This window comes from Nilaparvata lugens, chromosome 1, assembly GCF_014356525.2.
Source record: "Nilaparvata lugens isolate BPH chromosome 1, ASM1435652v1, whole genome shotgun sequence".
Classification (NCBI taxonomy): domain Eukaryota; kingdom Metazoa; phylum Arthropoda; class Insecta; order Hemiptera; family Delphacidae; genus Nilaparvata; species Nilaparvata lugens.
The window spans coordinates 64,195,198-64,211,930 of record NC_052504.1 but is presented as its reverse complement, the minus strand read 5'-3'; the positions used below and the strand labels follow the sequence as shown (position 1 = coordinate 64,211,930).

Here is a 16,733-nt window from a genome sequence, read left to right as displayed (position 1 = left end):
CAACGGTCCGCTGTGCCCTGGGGAAATGGGAGGACAGGGACGGCAGACAACGGTCCGCTGTGACCTAGGGGATGGGAGGTCAGGGACGGCAGACAACGGTCCGCTGTGCCCTGGGGAAATGGGAGGACAGGGACGGCAGACAACGGTCGCTGTGCCTAGGGTGATGGGAGGTCAGGGACGGCAGACAACGGTCCGCTGTGCCCTGGGGAAATGGGAGGACAGGGACGGCAGACAACGGTCCGCTGTGCCCTAGGTAGATGGGAGGACAGGGACGGCAGACAACGGTCCGCTGTGCCCTAGGGAGATGGAGGTTAGGGACGTACGGCAGCCAAGGGGCCGCTGTACCAGGGCAGGAGGTCGGGGACGTACGGCAGCCAACGGGCCGCTGTACTAGGAGCAGGAAGGTTGTGAGCGGAATGCTGTGGTCTGGGGCTCGTCCGGCCTTTAAATACTCCCCCAAAGTGGAGGGGATGGAGTTGAGCCGCCGCCAGAGGCGGTGGAAATCGTCTTGATGCGCGGAAGATGGTGCGCCATCGGTACCTCCCTTATCTCCGCGGTCGGCTAGCATTGCTGATAGCCGAGCGTCTTTCAATAATATTATTTATTATTTTCTCGTCACAATTTTACTTTGTGACAATATATAAATATATATATATACATACATACATATATATATATATATATATATATTATATATATATATTATATATATATATATATATATATATATAATATATATATATATATATATATATATATATATATATGATTGCTCCATCTTGTTGAAAATGAGTGTTCTCATTCACATGAAATCTTCCAAGTTCAGGAATGAGGAATGTTGTTTAGCATTTAAACATAGCGAACTGATGTTACTGTAACTGCGTGGCCTTTGTCATCTTCATAAAAATATGGACCAATTATTGCATTCGAAGACATCGCACACCAGACAGTCACATGGCACACCAGACCATGCATTGGTCTTACAAGGAGTTCTTGAGGATTGTCAACAGCCCAATATAGAAAATTTTGTCCACGTAATACTGAGAATTTCAGCGTGAGATTTGAACAATATGTGTGAAAACTGATGAACGCCATCATACTGGAGTAAAAGTAACAAATGTTCTGTATATAACCAAAATTTCCATTTGTATTCTTACGATTTGTTAAAGACGGTATATTACTTGAAAATATTTTCTGAGAATTTCATTTTAATACCTAAAATAGTGATGCCCCACCTTGTATAATAAAGCAATTATAATTAATAATACTGAGTCGAGATTTCTAAAACAAATAGATTAACATGGAAAAACGTATACACGATCAAATCTAGGTGTATTTAATTCTAGATGAGAGAGCATTCTTCTAGTCTTAATTGGTAATAATTAGTACCCAGTAGCACTTACTTTTACTAATTTCAAGTATTTTTCATTCAAATTTTTGTTTTTCTCTCCTTCTTGTTGAAGTTGCTGGTATTGTTCTTTTAGGGCATCCATGTTCTTCTCAACTGTTTCTCTTTTCTGTTTTTCACAATTCAATTCCTAAACGAGAGATTGTTTAGCTGAGACTTATGGAATGTACATTGACATTGTATTTGTTTTCCTCTAATATGCATACCTTGATTTGTAATATACAAACTGCAGGGTGTGTATAAACTCAATAGCAACCTCTTTATCATACAATAATCTACAAAAATTAATTCAAAGAAAAACTAGATAAACATTTCTCTATTAATTGAAGAATTTGTCGACACATGTCATTCTTATAGATTATAATGAAGCACTCTGTTCAATGTGTTTATCAAGCTTATAAAACTACTGTGTTTACAGCATTTAGTGGGTTTACATTATAGGAAATCATCTCAATATTATGCATGTAAAAAAGATACTTGATTAAAAAGAGATACGGTACCTCTGTTAGCGATGCCATCTTCCCTTTTATATTTTTCAGCTTTTTCTCTTCTTGCTGACACTTTTTAAGATCGGCTTTGAGTGTCTCCAAACTTTTTTCGGCTAGAAGTCTCTTTTCTATTTCAATACGATACTCCTGTGGAAATTTATACAATTAATAAATTATGCATGAATCTATTATGCATAAATTATTCAATGTCAGTGGTTACATCCAATAATGTGGTGTAAAAAAATAATAAGTTTATTATTTTAATAAATGTCAAAAATATTATTGGATAGATGATCAAACTTGATTCACAGATTCAACCCAAAAACACACACACACACACAAATTATTTGGGTTCAAAAATAGGCTAATTTCTTCGAGGATTTACAAGATAAACAACTATTATTAGGTAGTTTTTCTCTACAATTTTGATCTCATTCAATACTTTACCCTAGAATTCCTTATTCTTTCCATGTGAGCGAAGTCACTGGTTGGTGCTGAGGAGCATCTATTATCATGAATATTTGATGTGCCGGTCATTCTGGATATCACCCTTGATGCTGTAAACATATTATATTCCATCTTATTCTTTTGATTATCTGTCGTGTAATACTATTAGTCTAATTTTACAAGAATTTGATACTTATCGTATTCAATGGAAACTTGTTTTATTGAATTTCAATCTATAATAAGGTAGGACCTTATTATACCTTTGTCCTACATATGTCCTTTTCAAGCTATAGGTCAAGATATAGGTCAGTATTCACCAGACTATAATCACATCATCATCATCATCATTCTTCTTCCCATGCACACGAGTTTAGAAAAAATACTCTCTGAAGTAGCCCAATACCGGTGAACAACTTTCATTGATAAGAATTAGATTATTATTATCTGGTAGACCTAATCAACACTAGACCTAGAGAATAATCTTACATAACTTACTAAAATACACAAATTTAGAAAGTTCTTCCATTCATTTGGTAGCCTTATACCAAAGCAAAAAATTCTACAAAAACATATGCATATCAGAGGAAATTTGCATACTTATGGTTTCAATAAAAAAAATACTTACTTTTTATAACATTATTGTTGATTGAGTGAAGATAACTCTGAATAGTGCCATTATCACCCTGAGACATGCCTGACAGAGATCTACAATTACTGGGAACTCTCGGTGCTTTATTCTCTGATAGTTTTGTAGATGTATTGGAGACAGTTCTTGAAGCCTGAATGAAACATTAATTCAGTTGAATCTTATAAATTCGGATACAGTTGAACGAATGAGTTTAATACATTTTACATATCCTTATTCGTTTATCCTCAGATATCCTTATTCTTTATAATAATAAAAAACTATCAATCTTTATTTTTATATCCGATTGGAAATGTTAATATTATATTATTGATGCCATAATAGCCTATTAATAGAGGATCTTATTAAATACGTAGATATTTAAAAAAGGTTGACATTTTGACTTGCTTGCAATAAATTAGTACCTACATAAGGTAGTTTAATTCAAATAAAGGTAGATCATCTGAAGCTTTATCAATACCACCTATGGCATATGCTGTTGGTTATACATTATTTTTCCTCACTAATTTATATAAGTTATTATTAAAAAAACTTTATTAACACATGTAATAGTGGCAACATGTTTCGTGCTGGTGTCGCACATTATCAAGCCAAACAGAAACAGTGTTGCTACTATAAAACGTGAATGTTTCATTATAACTTACGGAATGTTTTAACGCCAGTAGGTAACGTTTTTTATTATATTGGGGACAGTTGCAATTAGAAATAAAACAGAAAACCTAGACGTTACCCTTTTCATTCACCCTAGACATTACCGTAACTAGATTAATCTCTAATGAATAAATCACTTTTAGATATAAAGTAGCCTTGATAACCAATGTAAGCTATAGAAAAATAGTAAACATAATCATAATGTTGACTTCTCTTAAAACTAATAACAATATATGAATCTCAAATAAATAATAAACCTTACCTATGGAAGTGACAATAGAATGCAAAAAATGAAACAGCTTACAACTTTTAGATCCCTTGTGGAACTAGAATCACGACTTCTTCCTCTATAAATGGAGTTGAAACTGGTTGCAATGGAGCCGCCTGATTCCATCCGGTACATAGGCCTACTGAAGCTGTGTCGCGAGTCGGACTTTGCTTCTGACAGAAGAGATTCAATCTCATATTCGATGGTCTTCAAGCGACTGCTAATAGACTGCAATCAAAAAAGACTTCTGTTACCTTAGATTGTCTAAACATGTAGAGCAAATCTTACTCTAAATCTTGATATTGATTAATATTATTATTTCAAATCAAATTCGTTCATTATTTTAATTTTTACACAATACACATATACAATACGGTAACAAAAGAGTAAAGAGAATCTCATATCGTTAAAATATTGAAAGAGCATTGACTAAATTATAAATCTTTTATTTATAAATTCTCCAGTGACAAAAGAAACGTATTTTTTAAAAATATCATTGCACCATTTATTGACCAGTCAATAAAAACATTGATACGCAACAAATTAGGGGAAAGCTGGATTTTTGCATGGTGGTAGTATATAGGCTAGGCCTACATACTACATAGCCTGGTATCCAAGAAGCTCCATCGTTGCAATGCTTGCTTAAACAGAACAACCACCCACATAAGTTCGAAACTGCAATGGTTTCTTAAAACAAAGTATATCTCGGCTCCAAATCAAGATATCGATCTGATTTAACCCTTTCAAGGATGAATGGATCTACAATTAATGTAGAATAACATTTCATCGTATATATATTGTTCAGGAATTTGTTTACCATAAAAAGTCAGGAAATTTTCACCTCATAATTTTATATTTTGTCTGATAAAAGTTTATGCTTTCGTTTTTCAAAAGAAATGTTTCGAATGAAAGCTATAGCTCGTTTTAACATCTTTTTGTATCACAAGTCAAAGTTTTCTAGGTCCTATAATTTCTATACGGTATCCTTCTGCTATATAATTTACGTCCTTCTACTATTTATCCTTCTGTTATATAATTTCTATATCCTTCTGCTCAATATAATAATAAGTTTTCTCGCGCTAGATGCTCACTTGAGCAATACTACCACCAACAGCTGTTTTTCGGGAAACCTATTATTATATGTGCCTTTTTTTGTTCTTGATGACCTGAAGTCCTTGGTGATAGACAATTGAATTTGGTATCAAATTGTGGACCAGGATTTTTCCGTTCAAGTGCATTTTCAAAACAAATTTGAGACTACAAGGCTAATAGAAGATAAGATTCCCTACAATTCTATACCAATTACAGTAGAACCTCTGTATAACGAAGTCAATTATCCCGAGAAAAAATTCGCTGTAGAGAGGTATTTGTTATCAAGAGGTTATTCTGTCAAGAAAACTGGCATGATCTTATGGATCTTATAATACATCACGGGCAGTAATTAAATGAATATGGTACATGAAACATAACATCCAGAACGTAGATAGTGACATTTTGTGAAATGTCACACATTTTACAAAATTGAAATGTATGACAAAAGCAAATGATGGGAGGATGGGGAAATCCAGCATTCCCGTTCCTTCATTCATAAATGGCTAGTTCTAACAATTGAAATGTGTGACAGAAGCAAGGATGAGAAAGTCCAGTCGTTCACATGCCTGCTCTACAAATGAATTTTTGGAATTCTACATTTCCAGTAACTTGTATTCAATTTCCGACATGTGTTTCAACCTGTATTGACTGTCTACCACCCTCATGTGTTTCAACCTGTATTGATTGTCTACCACTCTATCTTCTTTCCTACCTGAATTGCCATTATTTTTAGTCTATTTACCTATCTGCTGAAACTAAACAATTCCTTGAAAATGACTGTCTGGTTCCAATACACACTACATGTTGTATGTTGAAGTGAAGAGAAAACTTTGTTGTTGAGAGGTCCGAAATTTGTTAAATAGAGGTAAATCAGCCAAAATGTCATGGGACCAGGTAAAAAGGACCTCGTTGTATAGAGGATTTCGTCGTGTGGAGGTTCGTTATAGAGAGGTTTGACTGTACTTGTCTTCATCTACTCCGTTTGTTTGAAAATGGCTTGGACTCTGGAGAGAGGATATATTTTTTGAAATCTTCGGCTTCTTAAATCTTACCTAATTTCAAAACAATATTATTTATTCTTAATTTTATTAAATGCCTGGTTTATTATTTGAAACCAAATTCAATTCTCCATCACCAAGGGCTCCTATCCGAGCTTTCGGGCATTGAGAACGGAAAAAGGCACATTATATGATTAATATAATAATAAATAATTATATTATAATAATAGTTTTCCATGAAAACACCTGTTGGTGGCAGCTCAATTAGTCTAAGGTGGGAGTATTACTCAAATAGGCATCTAGCGCCAAAAAAAGTAGTCTATACCTATATTGTGCAGATTAACTGAACAATTGAGATTGAGCTATAACTTTTTTACGAAACATTTTTCTTGAAAAACGAAAGCGTAAACTTTTATTAGACAACATATAAAACTATGAGATAAAAATTTCCTGACATTTTATGGGAATAACTTTCTGAACAATAGATATATATGATGAAATGTTATTGTACATTAATTGTAGATCCATTTATCCTTGAATAATAAAATCAGATCGATAACTTAATTTGGAGCCGAGATATAGGTATATACCTACTTGCATCGAAAAACCATTGCAGTTTTAAACTACGGTTGGTGATTGGGTGGGGGGGAGGAGCAAGCAGTGTAACTTTTTTTTTTTTTTTTAGATTACGTCCTAAAGACTCCAGTCATGGAGTATAAGACAAGTCATGTTATTACATAATAATTCTAACACTAAGTAGTTCAACCTAGTTTAGGTTTGAAAGGAACTCTTGTACACTATAAAAAGCTTTATCAACTAAATATTTTTTCATTTGTTTTTTGAAAATCTTCAAATCATCATTACTTTTCAAGATTTGAGGTAGCTTGTTATAAAATTTCCTACCAATATAATCTGGTTTTTGTTCAAATAACCTACTATTGTGACCCATTATATGATAATCTGCTCTGTTTCGCGTATTATACTCATGAACATCTGAATTCTGGATCACACCACTCGTTTTCACATGCATTACAACTTCATATACATACAAAGATGGCACAGTTAATAGACCAAGCTTTTTAAATAAAGGCCTACAAGAGTCTAACCTATTCACTTTCTCTATACATCTGAGTGCCTTCTTTTGAATCTTAAACACTCTGTCCATATTTGTTGAGATGAATTACCCCATACTAAAATAGCATACCTAATATGAGATAGTATGAGTCCATGGTAAGCAGTTAACAGTAGTTTTTTATCATTCAGCCTAGCAAGCTGCCGCAGGACAAATACCCCAGATGATATCTTATTACATATCCTCTCAATGTAAGGATGCCATGTTAATTTCCTGTCCAATAAAATTCCCAAGAATGCTACTTTCTCTTCTTGGTCTAATTCATTTTCCTCTACAAACACATTTATTTCTCTATCCTCTACTGAATTATATTTACTTTTGAATTGTAGGAATTGACATTTCTTACTATTTATTGTTAATTGCCTTTGCTTCAAGAATTGGACAATTGACTGTACTCCAGTAAAAGCATTTATTTCTAGACTATCTAATAAATAATTGTTAAAGATAAGCGATGTGTCATCAGCAAACAACAGAGCTCTGTGATCTTTTAACTCTTTTGGTAATTGGTTCACATACAACAGAAACAGTAAGGGACCCAGAATTGAGCCTTGAGGTACTCCAGCCTGGACCTCCAGTTTTTGAGATTTAATTTTTACTATTTCATTCCCATCCACCTTGGTAAGCTCAACACACTGGTTTCTACCTATGAGATATGATTCAAACCATTTTAGTTCTATACCATTCACACCTACAGTTTTTAGTATTTCCAATAATATTCTATGGTTCACACAATCAAAAGCTTTGGATAAATCAAGAAATATTGCGGCTGCCTTCTCACCTGAATCTATTATATCTATTAGTCTTTCAACAAGGGATACTATTGCAGTCTTAGTAGATTTCCCTTTCTGGAACCCATGCTGTTCATCACATATGAAATTAATTTCTTCCAGGTGCATCAATAACCTATTTAAAACTACTCTTTCAAAAATTTTACTTATTACATTTAGAATACTAATGGGTCTATAATTTTCAACTCTTTCAGAATCACCGCTCTTGAAAATTGGCAAAATTTTTCCTTGTTTCAGATCATCAGGGAAAATACCCTGCTCTAGTGAAGTATTAAGGAGATGCAATAAAGGGTCCAGTAATTCATTTTCACATTCTTTTAAAATTTTGCTTGAGACCCCATCCAATCCTACTGTTTTTTTGTTATTCAAATTTTTTATTATTCTTGACAACTCATCTCTTGATAATGGATGAAATTTAAATACCTTTTCAATTGGCTCAGCATTTAATGTAGTTGTATTATAAGTATTAGTGTTCAGTGACTTTTGGAGATTATATGCAACCTGTTGATAATATTTATTGAAAAAGTTACAAATGTCTATACTATCATCCATATAATTCCATGTTCATCGATTATCCTAGGGACATTAGTAACTGTATCCTTTTGAGCTGCTCTCCTATTTCTATTAATTACCTCCCAAACAGCAGAGTTAAAATTGGTACTAGTTGTTAATATTTCAGCTGTTTTCTTACACTTAGCTTTCCTCACTTCTTTTGCATAGTTTTTCTTTAGACATTTGTATTTGACCTCACTCGGAACATCCCTCACTAATTTAAATTCCTCATAAGCTTCCCTAACAATATTTTTTGAGTAAGGATATCTTCAGTTATCCATTCATCTACTTTGTTTAATTTACTTTTTACTTTGACTTTTTTTATCGGACAGCATACACTAATGTGAAATCTTAGAGTATCAATGAATTGCTTATATTTGTAATTTAGGTTACAACTGTTATAAACACTACTCCAATTTTCTTGAAGCAGTTCCTGCTTCAAACAATTTATATTTCCTAGCTCATATTGCTGAATTTCTTTCACAAAAGTTTTTTTTCTGCTTGGATTCTGGCCCTGCAACTTAACATCTAAAATTTGATAGTTATGATCTGATAGATCTGAGCTACCTAACCTGACATTACAACCTTCTATATTTGTGAGGATATTATCAATAATTGTCTGTGAAGTTCGAGTTACTCTTGTATATTCGTGGACCTTAATTTCTAAATTATTCATATTAATAATATCTCTAATATCCTCTGTCATTTTATCCTGCCTGGCAAAATCGGTATTGAAATCTCCTACTACTATAACATTTGTGAAACGAGCGGTTGTAATTTCCAAAAGTGTATGGAGCAGCTCACAAAATTTTTGCCAGTCTCCATTTGGTGACCTATAGATACCTAACACTGCTACCTCAAATCGATCATCAATTTTTAACCTTAGTCCCGTCACCTCTAAATCCATCTCAACAGAAAATCTCTTAACAAAATCCAGTTCATAAGTTGGGTATGTTTAGCATTGCTAGTGAATATACATACACCACCACTTCTATGAGCTATTCTACAAAATTCTGATCTCAGTGAATAGCCTGGAATCCTAACTTGATTTATTTCCTTTATTTTTAAGCCATGCTCTGTGAAAATAACAATGTCAGGATCCTCCTGTTTAAGAAATACTTCTAATCTGTCAATTTTGTTGCGAAGATACTGAATATTTTGATGATAAATACTAAAAACCTTACCATCTTGTGCTACTCTATCTCTAGCATTTGTAGCTATTTCCCTTTCCCTGTTTTGAGCCAATTTACTAAAAAATCGTTATTTGTTTTTTTGACTGTTTTTAAACCAGAGGATTGCAAACGGCTTTCAATCAGCTCTGCCAATCTATTACAAAAGATTACTTTGCCAGATCGATTTAGATGCAACCCATGATTAGTGAAGTTATGTCTTTTCAGCCTTTCATTTAGAAAACAAATCCCCAGTTGTTTAGAATTCTTATTTTTTAGGCTGTTGATTGTATTATGGATTGATTTGTTTGTCGAATTGATTGCTTCATTTAATTCTGGCCTATCAAACCTATTAGGAATAGTACTTATTATTAAGTTTGTTTTTTTGCTGAGTGGCACAATTTCCTTGATTTTTTCTGTTACTTGAGGAAGATGATTCAAGTTAGGTTCATTTATATTATTTGAGCCACCCAGTACAATTAGATAGTCATTTTCATCAAAGTCTTTAGTTTGTTCCCTAGCTGACTCTACAACTGCATTAATTGATGCACTTGGCTTGAAAAAACATTGGACATCAAATTTATTTTTTAATCTTTTATCAAGGAGATCACTGCAATCACGTCCATGACTGGACGTCAGTAGCAGAACTCTCCCTTTCCTATCTTTATTTCCCTCAGCTATATTTTTGGTTGCTGTCTTCAAAACCTCACTGTACGTTTTATTTCGACCATTTTCAGAGCATTTCCCATCATTTAGGTTAGATTCTATTTTTTGCATTTGGACGGAGGTTCTATCATACATTTAGTATTATCAAATTTAGATTTTAGTTTCTTTATTTCCTCCGACATTAGACTACATTGATTTTTTAGATTTAGTATTTCTTTTTTATGGTCTTCATCTTGTAATATAATAATAAGTTTTCTCGCGCTAGATGCTCACTTGAGCAATACTACCACCAACAGCTGTTTTTCGGGAAAACTATTATTATATGTGCCTTTTTTTGTTCTTGATGCCCTGAAGTCCTTGGTGATAGACAATTGAATTTGGTATCAAATTGTGGACCAGGATTTTTCCGTTCAAGTGCATTTTCAAAACAAATTTGAGACTACAAGGCTAATAGAAGATAAGATTCCCTACAATTCTATACCAATTACAGTAGAACCTCTGTATAACGAAGTCAATTATCCCGAGAAAAAATTCGCTGTAGAGAGGTATTTGTTATCAAGAGGTTATTCTGTCAAGAAAACTGGCATGATCTTATAATACATCACGGGCAGTAATTAAATGAATATGGTACATGAAACATAACATCCAGAACGTAGATAGTGACATTTTGTGAAATGTCACACATTTTACAAAATTGAAATGTATGACAAAAGCAAATGATGGGAGGATGGGGAAATCCAGCATTCCCGTTCCTTCATTCATAAATGGCTAGTTCTAACAATTGAAATGTGTGACAGAAGCAGGGATGAGAAAGTCCAGTCGTTTACATGCCTGCTCTACAAATGAATTTTTGGAATTCTACATTTCCAGTAACTTGTATTCAATTTCCGACATGTGTTTCAACCTGTATTGACTGTCTACCACCCTCATGTGTTTCAACCTGTATTGATTGTCTACCACTCTATCTTCTTTCCTACCTGAATTGTCATTATTTTTAGTCTATTGACCTATCTGCTGAAACTAAACAATTCCTTGAAAATGACTGTCTGGTTCCAATACACACTACATTTTGTATGTTGAAGTAAAGAGAAAACTTTGTTGTTGAGAGGTCCGAAATTTGTTAAATAGAGGTAAATAAGCAGCCAAAACTCTAAAATGTCATGGGACCAGGTAAAAAGGACCTCGTTGTATAGAGGATTTCGTCGTGTGGAGGTTCGTTATAGAGAGGTTTGACTGTACTTGTCTTCATCTACTCCGTTTGTTTGAAAATGGCTTGGACTCTGGAGAGAGGATATATTTTTTGAAATCTTCGGCTTCTTAAATCTTACCTAATTTCAAAACAATATTATTTATTCTTAATTTTATTAAATGCCTGGTCTATTATTTGAAACCAAATACAATTCTCCATCACCAAGGGCTCCTATCCGAGCTTTCGGGCATTGAGAACGGAAAAAGGCACATTATATGATTAATATAATAATAAATAATTATATTATAATAATAGTTTTCCATGAAAACACCTGTTGGTGGCAGCTCAATTAGTCTAAGGTGGAAGTATTACTCAAATAGGCATCTAGCGCCAAAAAAAGTAGCCTATACCTATATTGTGCAGATCAACTGAACAATTGAGATTGAGCTATAACTTTTTTACGAAACATTTTTCTTGAAAAACGAAAGCGTAAACTTTTATTAGACAACATATAAAACTATGAGATAAAAATTTCCTGACTTTTTATGGGAATAACTTTCTGAACAATAGATATATATGATGAAATGTTATTCTACATTAATTGTAGATCCATTTATCCTTGAATAATAAAATCAGATCGATAACTTAATTTGGAGCCGAGATATAGGTATATACCTACTTGCATCGAAAAACCATTGCAGTTTTAAACTACGGTTGGAGATTGGGTGGGGGAAAGGAGCAAGCAGTGTAACGATGAGGACTGTTAGGTTCTAGGTTATCAAATAATGTTTACGAACAACTACTAATCTATAATTATAAAAATCATAAGTTTCAGAAAAAACTTAATTTAATTAAATTAATAACTGTATGTACTATGTAGGCCTATACTAACAGCCTGCAAAAATTCAGCTTTCCCCTAATTTGTTGCGCAAACCCCTTGCAAGAAGCAAAATGGCTTCTTGGACTCTTCTTTATTGATTCTTTCAACATTTTTCTAACTTTTTTAAGTCATTTAGAGAAATTGAAAATGACTCAAAAGTGTGTTGGCTCATGCATGTTGTGTTAAAGTGAATATCAAAAAAATTCTATAATTTTATTTCAATTGAAATTATTTTTTATCTTTGTATCTTTTAAAATCTGTAATTTTAATTTCGTGGTAGCTGATTTCTTTACCTTTGATCCTTTGCAATTATCATCAGACTGAATAGTAAGATCCAAGAGTTGGGAATTCATGCAGTCTTCAGTATCACTTGAACGTACCCTGAAAACTTGACCATTTCTATCCAAATCAGCAACTTCTTCACAAGACATTCTCATTTCAAAAAAATATATTTTACATTAACAGTGTATTCACATGAAAATACCGAGAATAATTTACTTCAATTACGAAACACCAAACAAAAATAAGAAAACATTTTCATAGAAGCCCACTCATGATTTGACGTCAATAAATAATATACCATCAGATCATATGATGATTAATGGTGAGTAGTTTAAGACTGCTATAAAAATACATAATAGAAGATTCTTCTATTGGTTATTGCTGATTTTGTATTCAAATATTACAAAACCGGTTTTTCACCAAATCTGCTTTTCTCGTTTTTGGTTGATTAAAAAAAACTATCAAAATAAAGTTAAATCTCAAAATTTGCAAATCAGTAAAAAGGTATTATGACCTAATTTGATACCTGTAGCGCTATTTTTGACCAGCTGATTTTGTATGAGCAGTAAAGATAATGTAGCCATATTTTAGGCAAAGCCGCATAAGGCAATTATCAGACGAGTGGCAGGCCAGGAAGCTGTCAGATTGGGTTGGCGTTCGGAAATCAGCCAATCAGAGAGCTTCATGCTCTTCCGACTCATCTGAAAAACGCTTTATGTGGCTTGGCCCTAAGGTTTGAGCAGAAGCAAATTGCAATAGTAATGATTACTGGTAGAAGTGGTAGCTGATATTAAATTATTTCAAGTTTTGCAAACTAGTAAAACGTTGACCTCTATATTGATTTTCAATATAATTCAATCAAAACTATAGATTGCAATATTTATCGACCTGCATTTGATTTCATTGTACTCAAAATAAATTTACTAAAATATTCTACAGCAATTATTGATTTTACTATTAATTTTGAAAATATATATAAGCGTTCAGGAGTTATTGTGGAATTAACTGGGAAATCTTGTAGTAAATATCATTCTGTTATTCACTATTTGTTGATAAACCATTAAAAATAAAATCATGATAATATCTTGAGACATGACTCGCTCCGGTCTGGTGTCAGTGTTTTGAGGTCGCAACCTAATCAATATCAGCCCGTACCGACCTCTTAACGTATCCATCCAAATACACGGGAGTGGCCCGACAAAAATACGGATTTGAGCCCGTGCCTCTGAATTATAAAGCTAACGTCTATCCACTCGACTACGGCTACTCCTTCAATATTTACGATTACATGGCGGGTAAAGTCATATAATAAGCACGAGTTTTCAAAACATTATTTAATCACAAAAGTTGGTTCACATATACAAAATAATTCAACTTCAAACAGTTATTCAGAACATGATATTCAATATGAACAAAGATATCAAAAATTGAGGACGAAATTTATTTTAAAAAGCCTCAAGGCCCCTTTCAAATTCCAAATCTATATTATTTTTCCTCAATCATTTTAAACGGTCTAGCATATCCCTTAATCCTCTCAACACTTCTTTAATCTTTTCAATACTAGTATGTTGTACAGTATTCATCACTGAAACTCTTCAGGTTTAATTAAAAAAAAATTGCATTTTTAAACCTCTAGTCACTATCTAGTCGGGATATGAATTGAAAAGCCTTCTACTACTCAATTTATCAAGACTTTAATGAAAACATGAAAATAAATAGGATCCTATCAGCTCTTTATTCAAACTTACATAGAGTACCTACATTCATTTCATATAAAACTCAATAGCGTATTGTTTTTATATTTAATGCAATTTTTCTGCATAATTATATATAATAGTCTTATATCATGATTCTTAAAAGTAAATTAAATGAATAATACGAAGTCAGACATACAAATATAAAACGCTGCATTATTTTATTAAGAATGATTATGTATAAAGCACTTTATAAAGGCGAAGTTTATCATGTTTGATTTAATGTTCTCATAGAATCTCACACTTTCTTAATAATGCCTCATTGCACTTAAAATTCCAAGGCGCATTTTAGTCAGAATTGGATATTTTAGATGACGATGAAAATTACATTTTTATATGATTAAAAACAATGTTAGAAATAAGTATTGGCGCTAGGCTATTTCTTGTATTTGGTAGACAATGTATAAATATGTTTATTGACCCTTGAATAATTCAGCTGCTACAAGTAGATCAAAATTCTATTCTGTTACACTTGCAACTAAATGAACAAATTACATATCAAAAACAGGAATATAAAATATTAATCCTATCACAATGTATGATAATAATAATAGTGAATTATAATTACAGTTTCGTGTGGAGTTGTGCGCAGCAAAAAAGAAACAACTTAATTCAAACGAGTAAAGAACCTTTCAAACTTTCTGAAGGCAATATCATTGAAACCCATGATTTCCTCTCGAAGTCCGTCAACAATTCAAAAAAACATCTCTCGTATATGGAAAAAACTATTAACGGATCTGGTCTTTTCAATTTATTTAGATTAATCCAAGATTATGAGAAATCTGAAGATTTATTAAAAAATGCCGTTCAAGAAATGTACAGATTTGAAAGGTAAATCAAAGCATATTAGCATAGCCACCTCTAATACCTGTATTAGAGGTGGCTATGATATTAGACGACTTCCCCATAATTAAGTCTTTAGGCACCAAAGTCAATAAATACTATCAATGAAATTGATTAAGACTATAAAGTAAATATATAGGACAGGAATCGATAACAATATTAATTCTATTACAATGAATAACATAAATCTCACTGACTAAAATGGTCCATAGGTATAAAATTCAGTTTGACTGAATTCGGTAAAATCACTAACTTCAACTATGGCAACTGTCAAGCTTTTTTCACAAGCTCTTTAACGACAGCTTTCAGCCTGGACACCTAGCGAGGTTAATTTCTTATTTGTTGTGTGAGTTTGATGAATTGGATTTGCTGGTTTCTGCACCCATCATATCACTACGATCCAGTAATTGTTCAAGTTCCTCTTCAGTAAATCCACACGAGTTGGAATGCACAAACTCCTTCTCGTTTTTCTCTTTCAGAAGCATGGCGAGTTCTAGTAAATCGAGTTGAGGTACATGGTTGAGCTTAAACACATCAGATTTCATGACCACCTTCTCCATGGTTTTCTTGTTATTTGCAATTTTTATAATCTTCTCGTCGACCGTGTTGGACACGGTGAATCTGTAGACCACAACCGGTTTCGTTTGACCGATACGGTGCGCCCTGTCTTGAGCCTGCAGATCAGCCATTGGGTTCTACAAAACATTTCACCAATTAAAAAATTGTTCGAAATATCTAAATTACTAATTTCTAATAAATTTTGCCCAGCTGGCAAGAAAAAGGTAATACCATTGTTAATGCCATTAACAAAGCGCAAACGCAAATTTGAGTATCAAAGAAGTAAGTTGATAAATAAAATACCGGAAGACTTTATCACTACAAAAATAACAAAAACTAAACTTAATTCAACAAAGGAATGGGTGAAAATAAATTATTACTTTAAAATTCCCAATTGATAAACAAAATATAGTTTTCAATTTTTCTTAAATATCGTAAATGTTTACTGCTATTGATAATGTTTATTGAAGTATGCAAATGTCCACTAATCTATTTTGAAATTCTAGTGCTATTGAAAATATTTGAAGTATCTTGGTTATATTATATGATTACATAAAGTATATGATTTTATATTTTATGTGTCTATCTGTATTGTACTGGTCTGTATTATATTATAAAGAGCTGTATTGATTCTAAAATCATGTTAAAATATAGGTAAGGAATGTTTTGAACTCGTGGCTAGAGCACAAGATTCCTTTTTCTAGCCACGCCAATTATTTAACAACAAATTATTTATTTATTTTCTTGTAAAACTTTTGTTAATTGGTGAATAAAATTTGATTTGATTTATAGGAGTGTACACACAATGGTAGAAATAGAATACCATTGTTACTTATAGGAGCGTCCACACAATGGCAGAGATAATTTTTTTCAACATTGCCATAGCAACAAATGGTATTCTTTTTCTGCCCAACAGAGCAAC

General features: G+C 32.9%; 2 protein-coding genes across 2 annotated transcripts in view; both read right to left on the bottom strand.

Annotated features, from left to right (window-relative positions):
• Positions 1–13,216, bottom strand: part of LOC111050414 (leucine-rich repeat and coiled-coil domain-containing protein 1) — a 32,087-nt gene extending 18,871 nt beyond the window's left edge. The window contains exons 1-6 of the mRNA XM_022336731.2: positions 12,668–13,216; positions 3,945–4,136; positions 2,969–3,122; positions 2,344–2,453; positions 1,909–2,043; positions 1,404–1,538 (exon numbers count right to left, since the gene is read on the bottom strand). Of these exons, the coding sequence (XP_022192423.2) occupies positions 1,404–1,538; positions 1,909–2,043; positions 2,344–2,453; positions 2,969–3,122; positions 3,945–4,136; positions 12,668–12,811 (870 nt within the window). The 5' untranslated portion in view covers positions 12,812–13,216. The remainder of the gene's footprint in view (positions 1–1,403; positions 1,539–1,908; positions 2,044–2,343; positions 2,454–2,968; positions 3,123–3,944; positions 4,137–12,667) is intronic.
• Positions 13,217–13,980: 764 nt separating this feature from the next.
• The window catches only part of LOC111050423 (lymphocyte-specific helicase-like), a 73,542-nt gene continuing 70,789 nt past the window's right edge, over positions 13,981–16,733 (bottom strand). Inside the window, exon 14 of the mRNA XM_039439387.1 lies at positions 13,981–15,948. Coding sequence (XP_039295321.1) covers positions 15,589–15,948 — 360 coding nt within the window. The 3' untranslated portion in view covers positions 13,981–15,588. The remainder of the gene's footprint in view (positions 15,949–16,733) is intronic.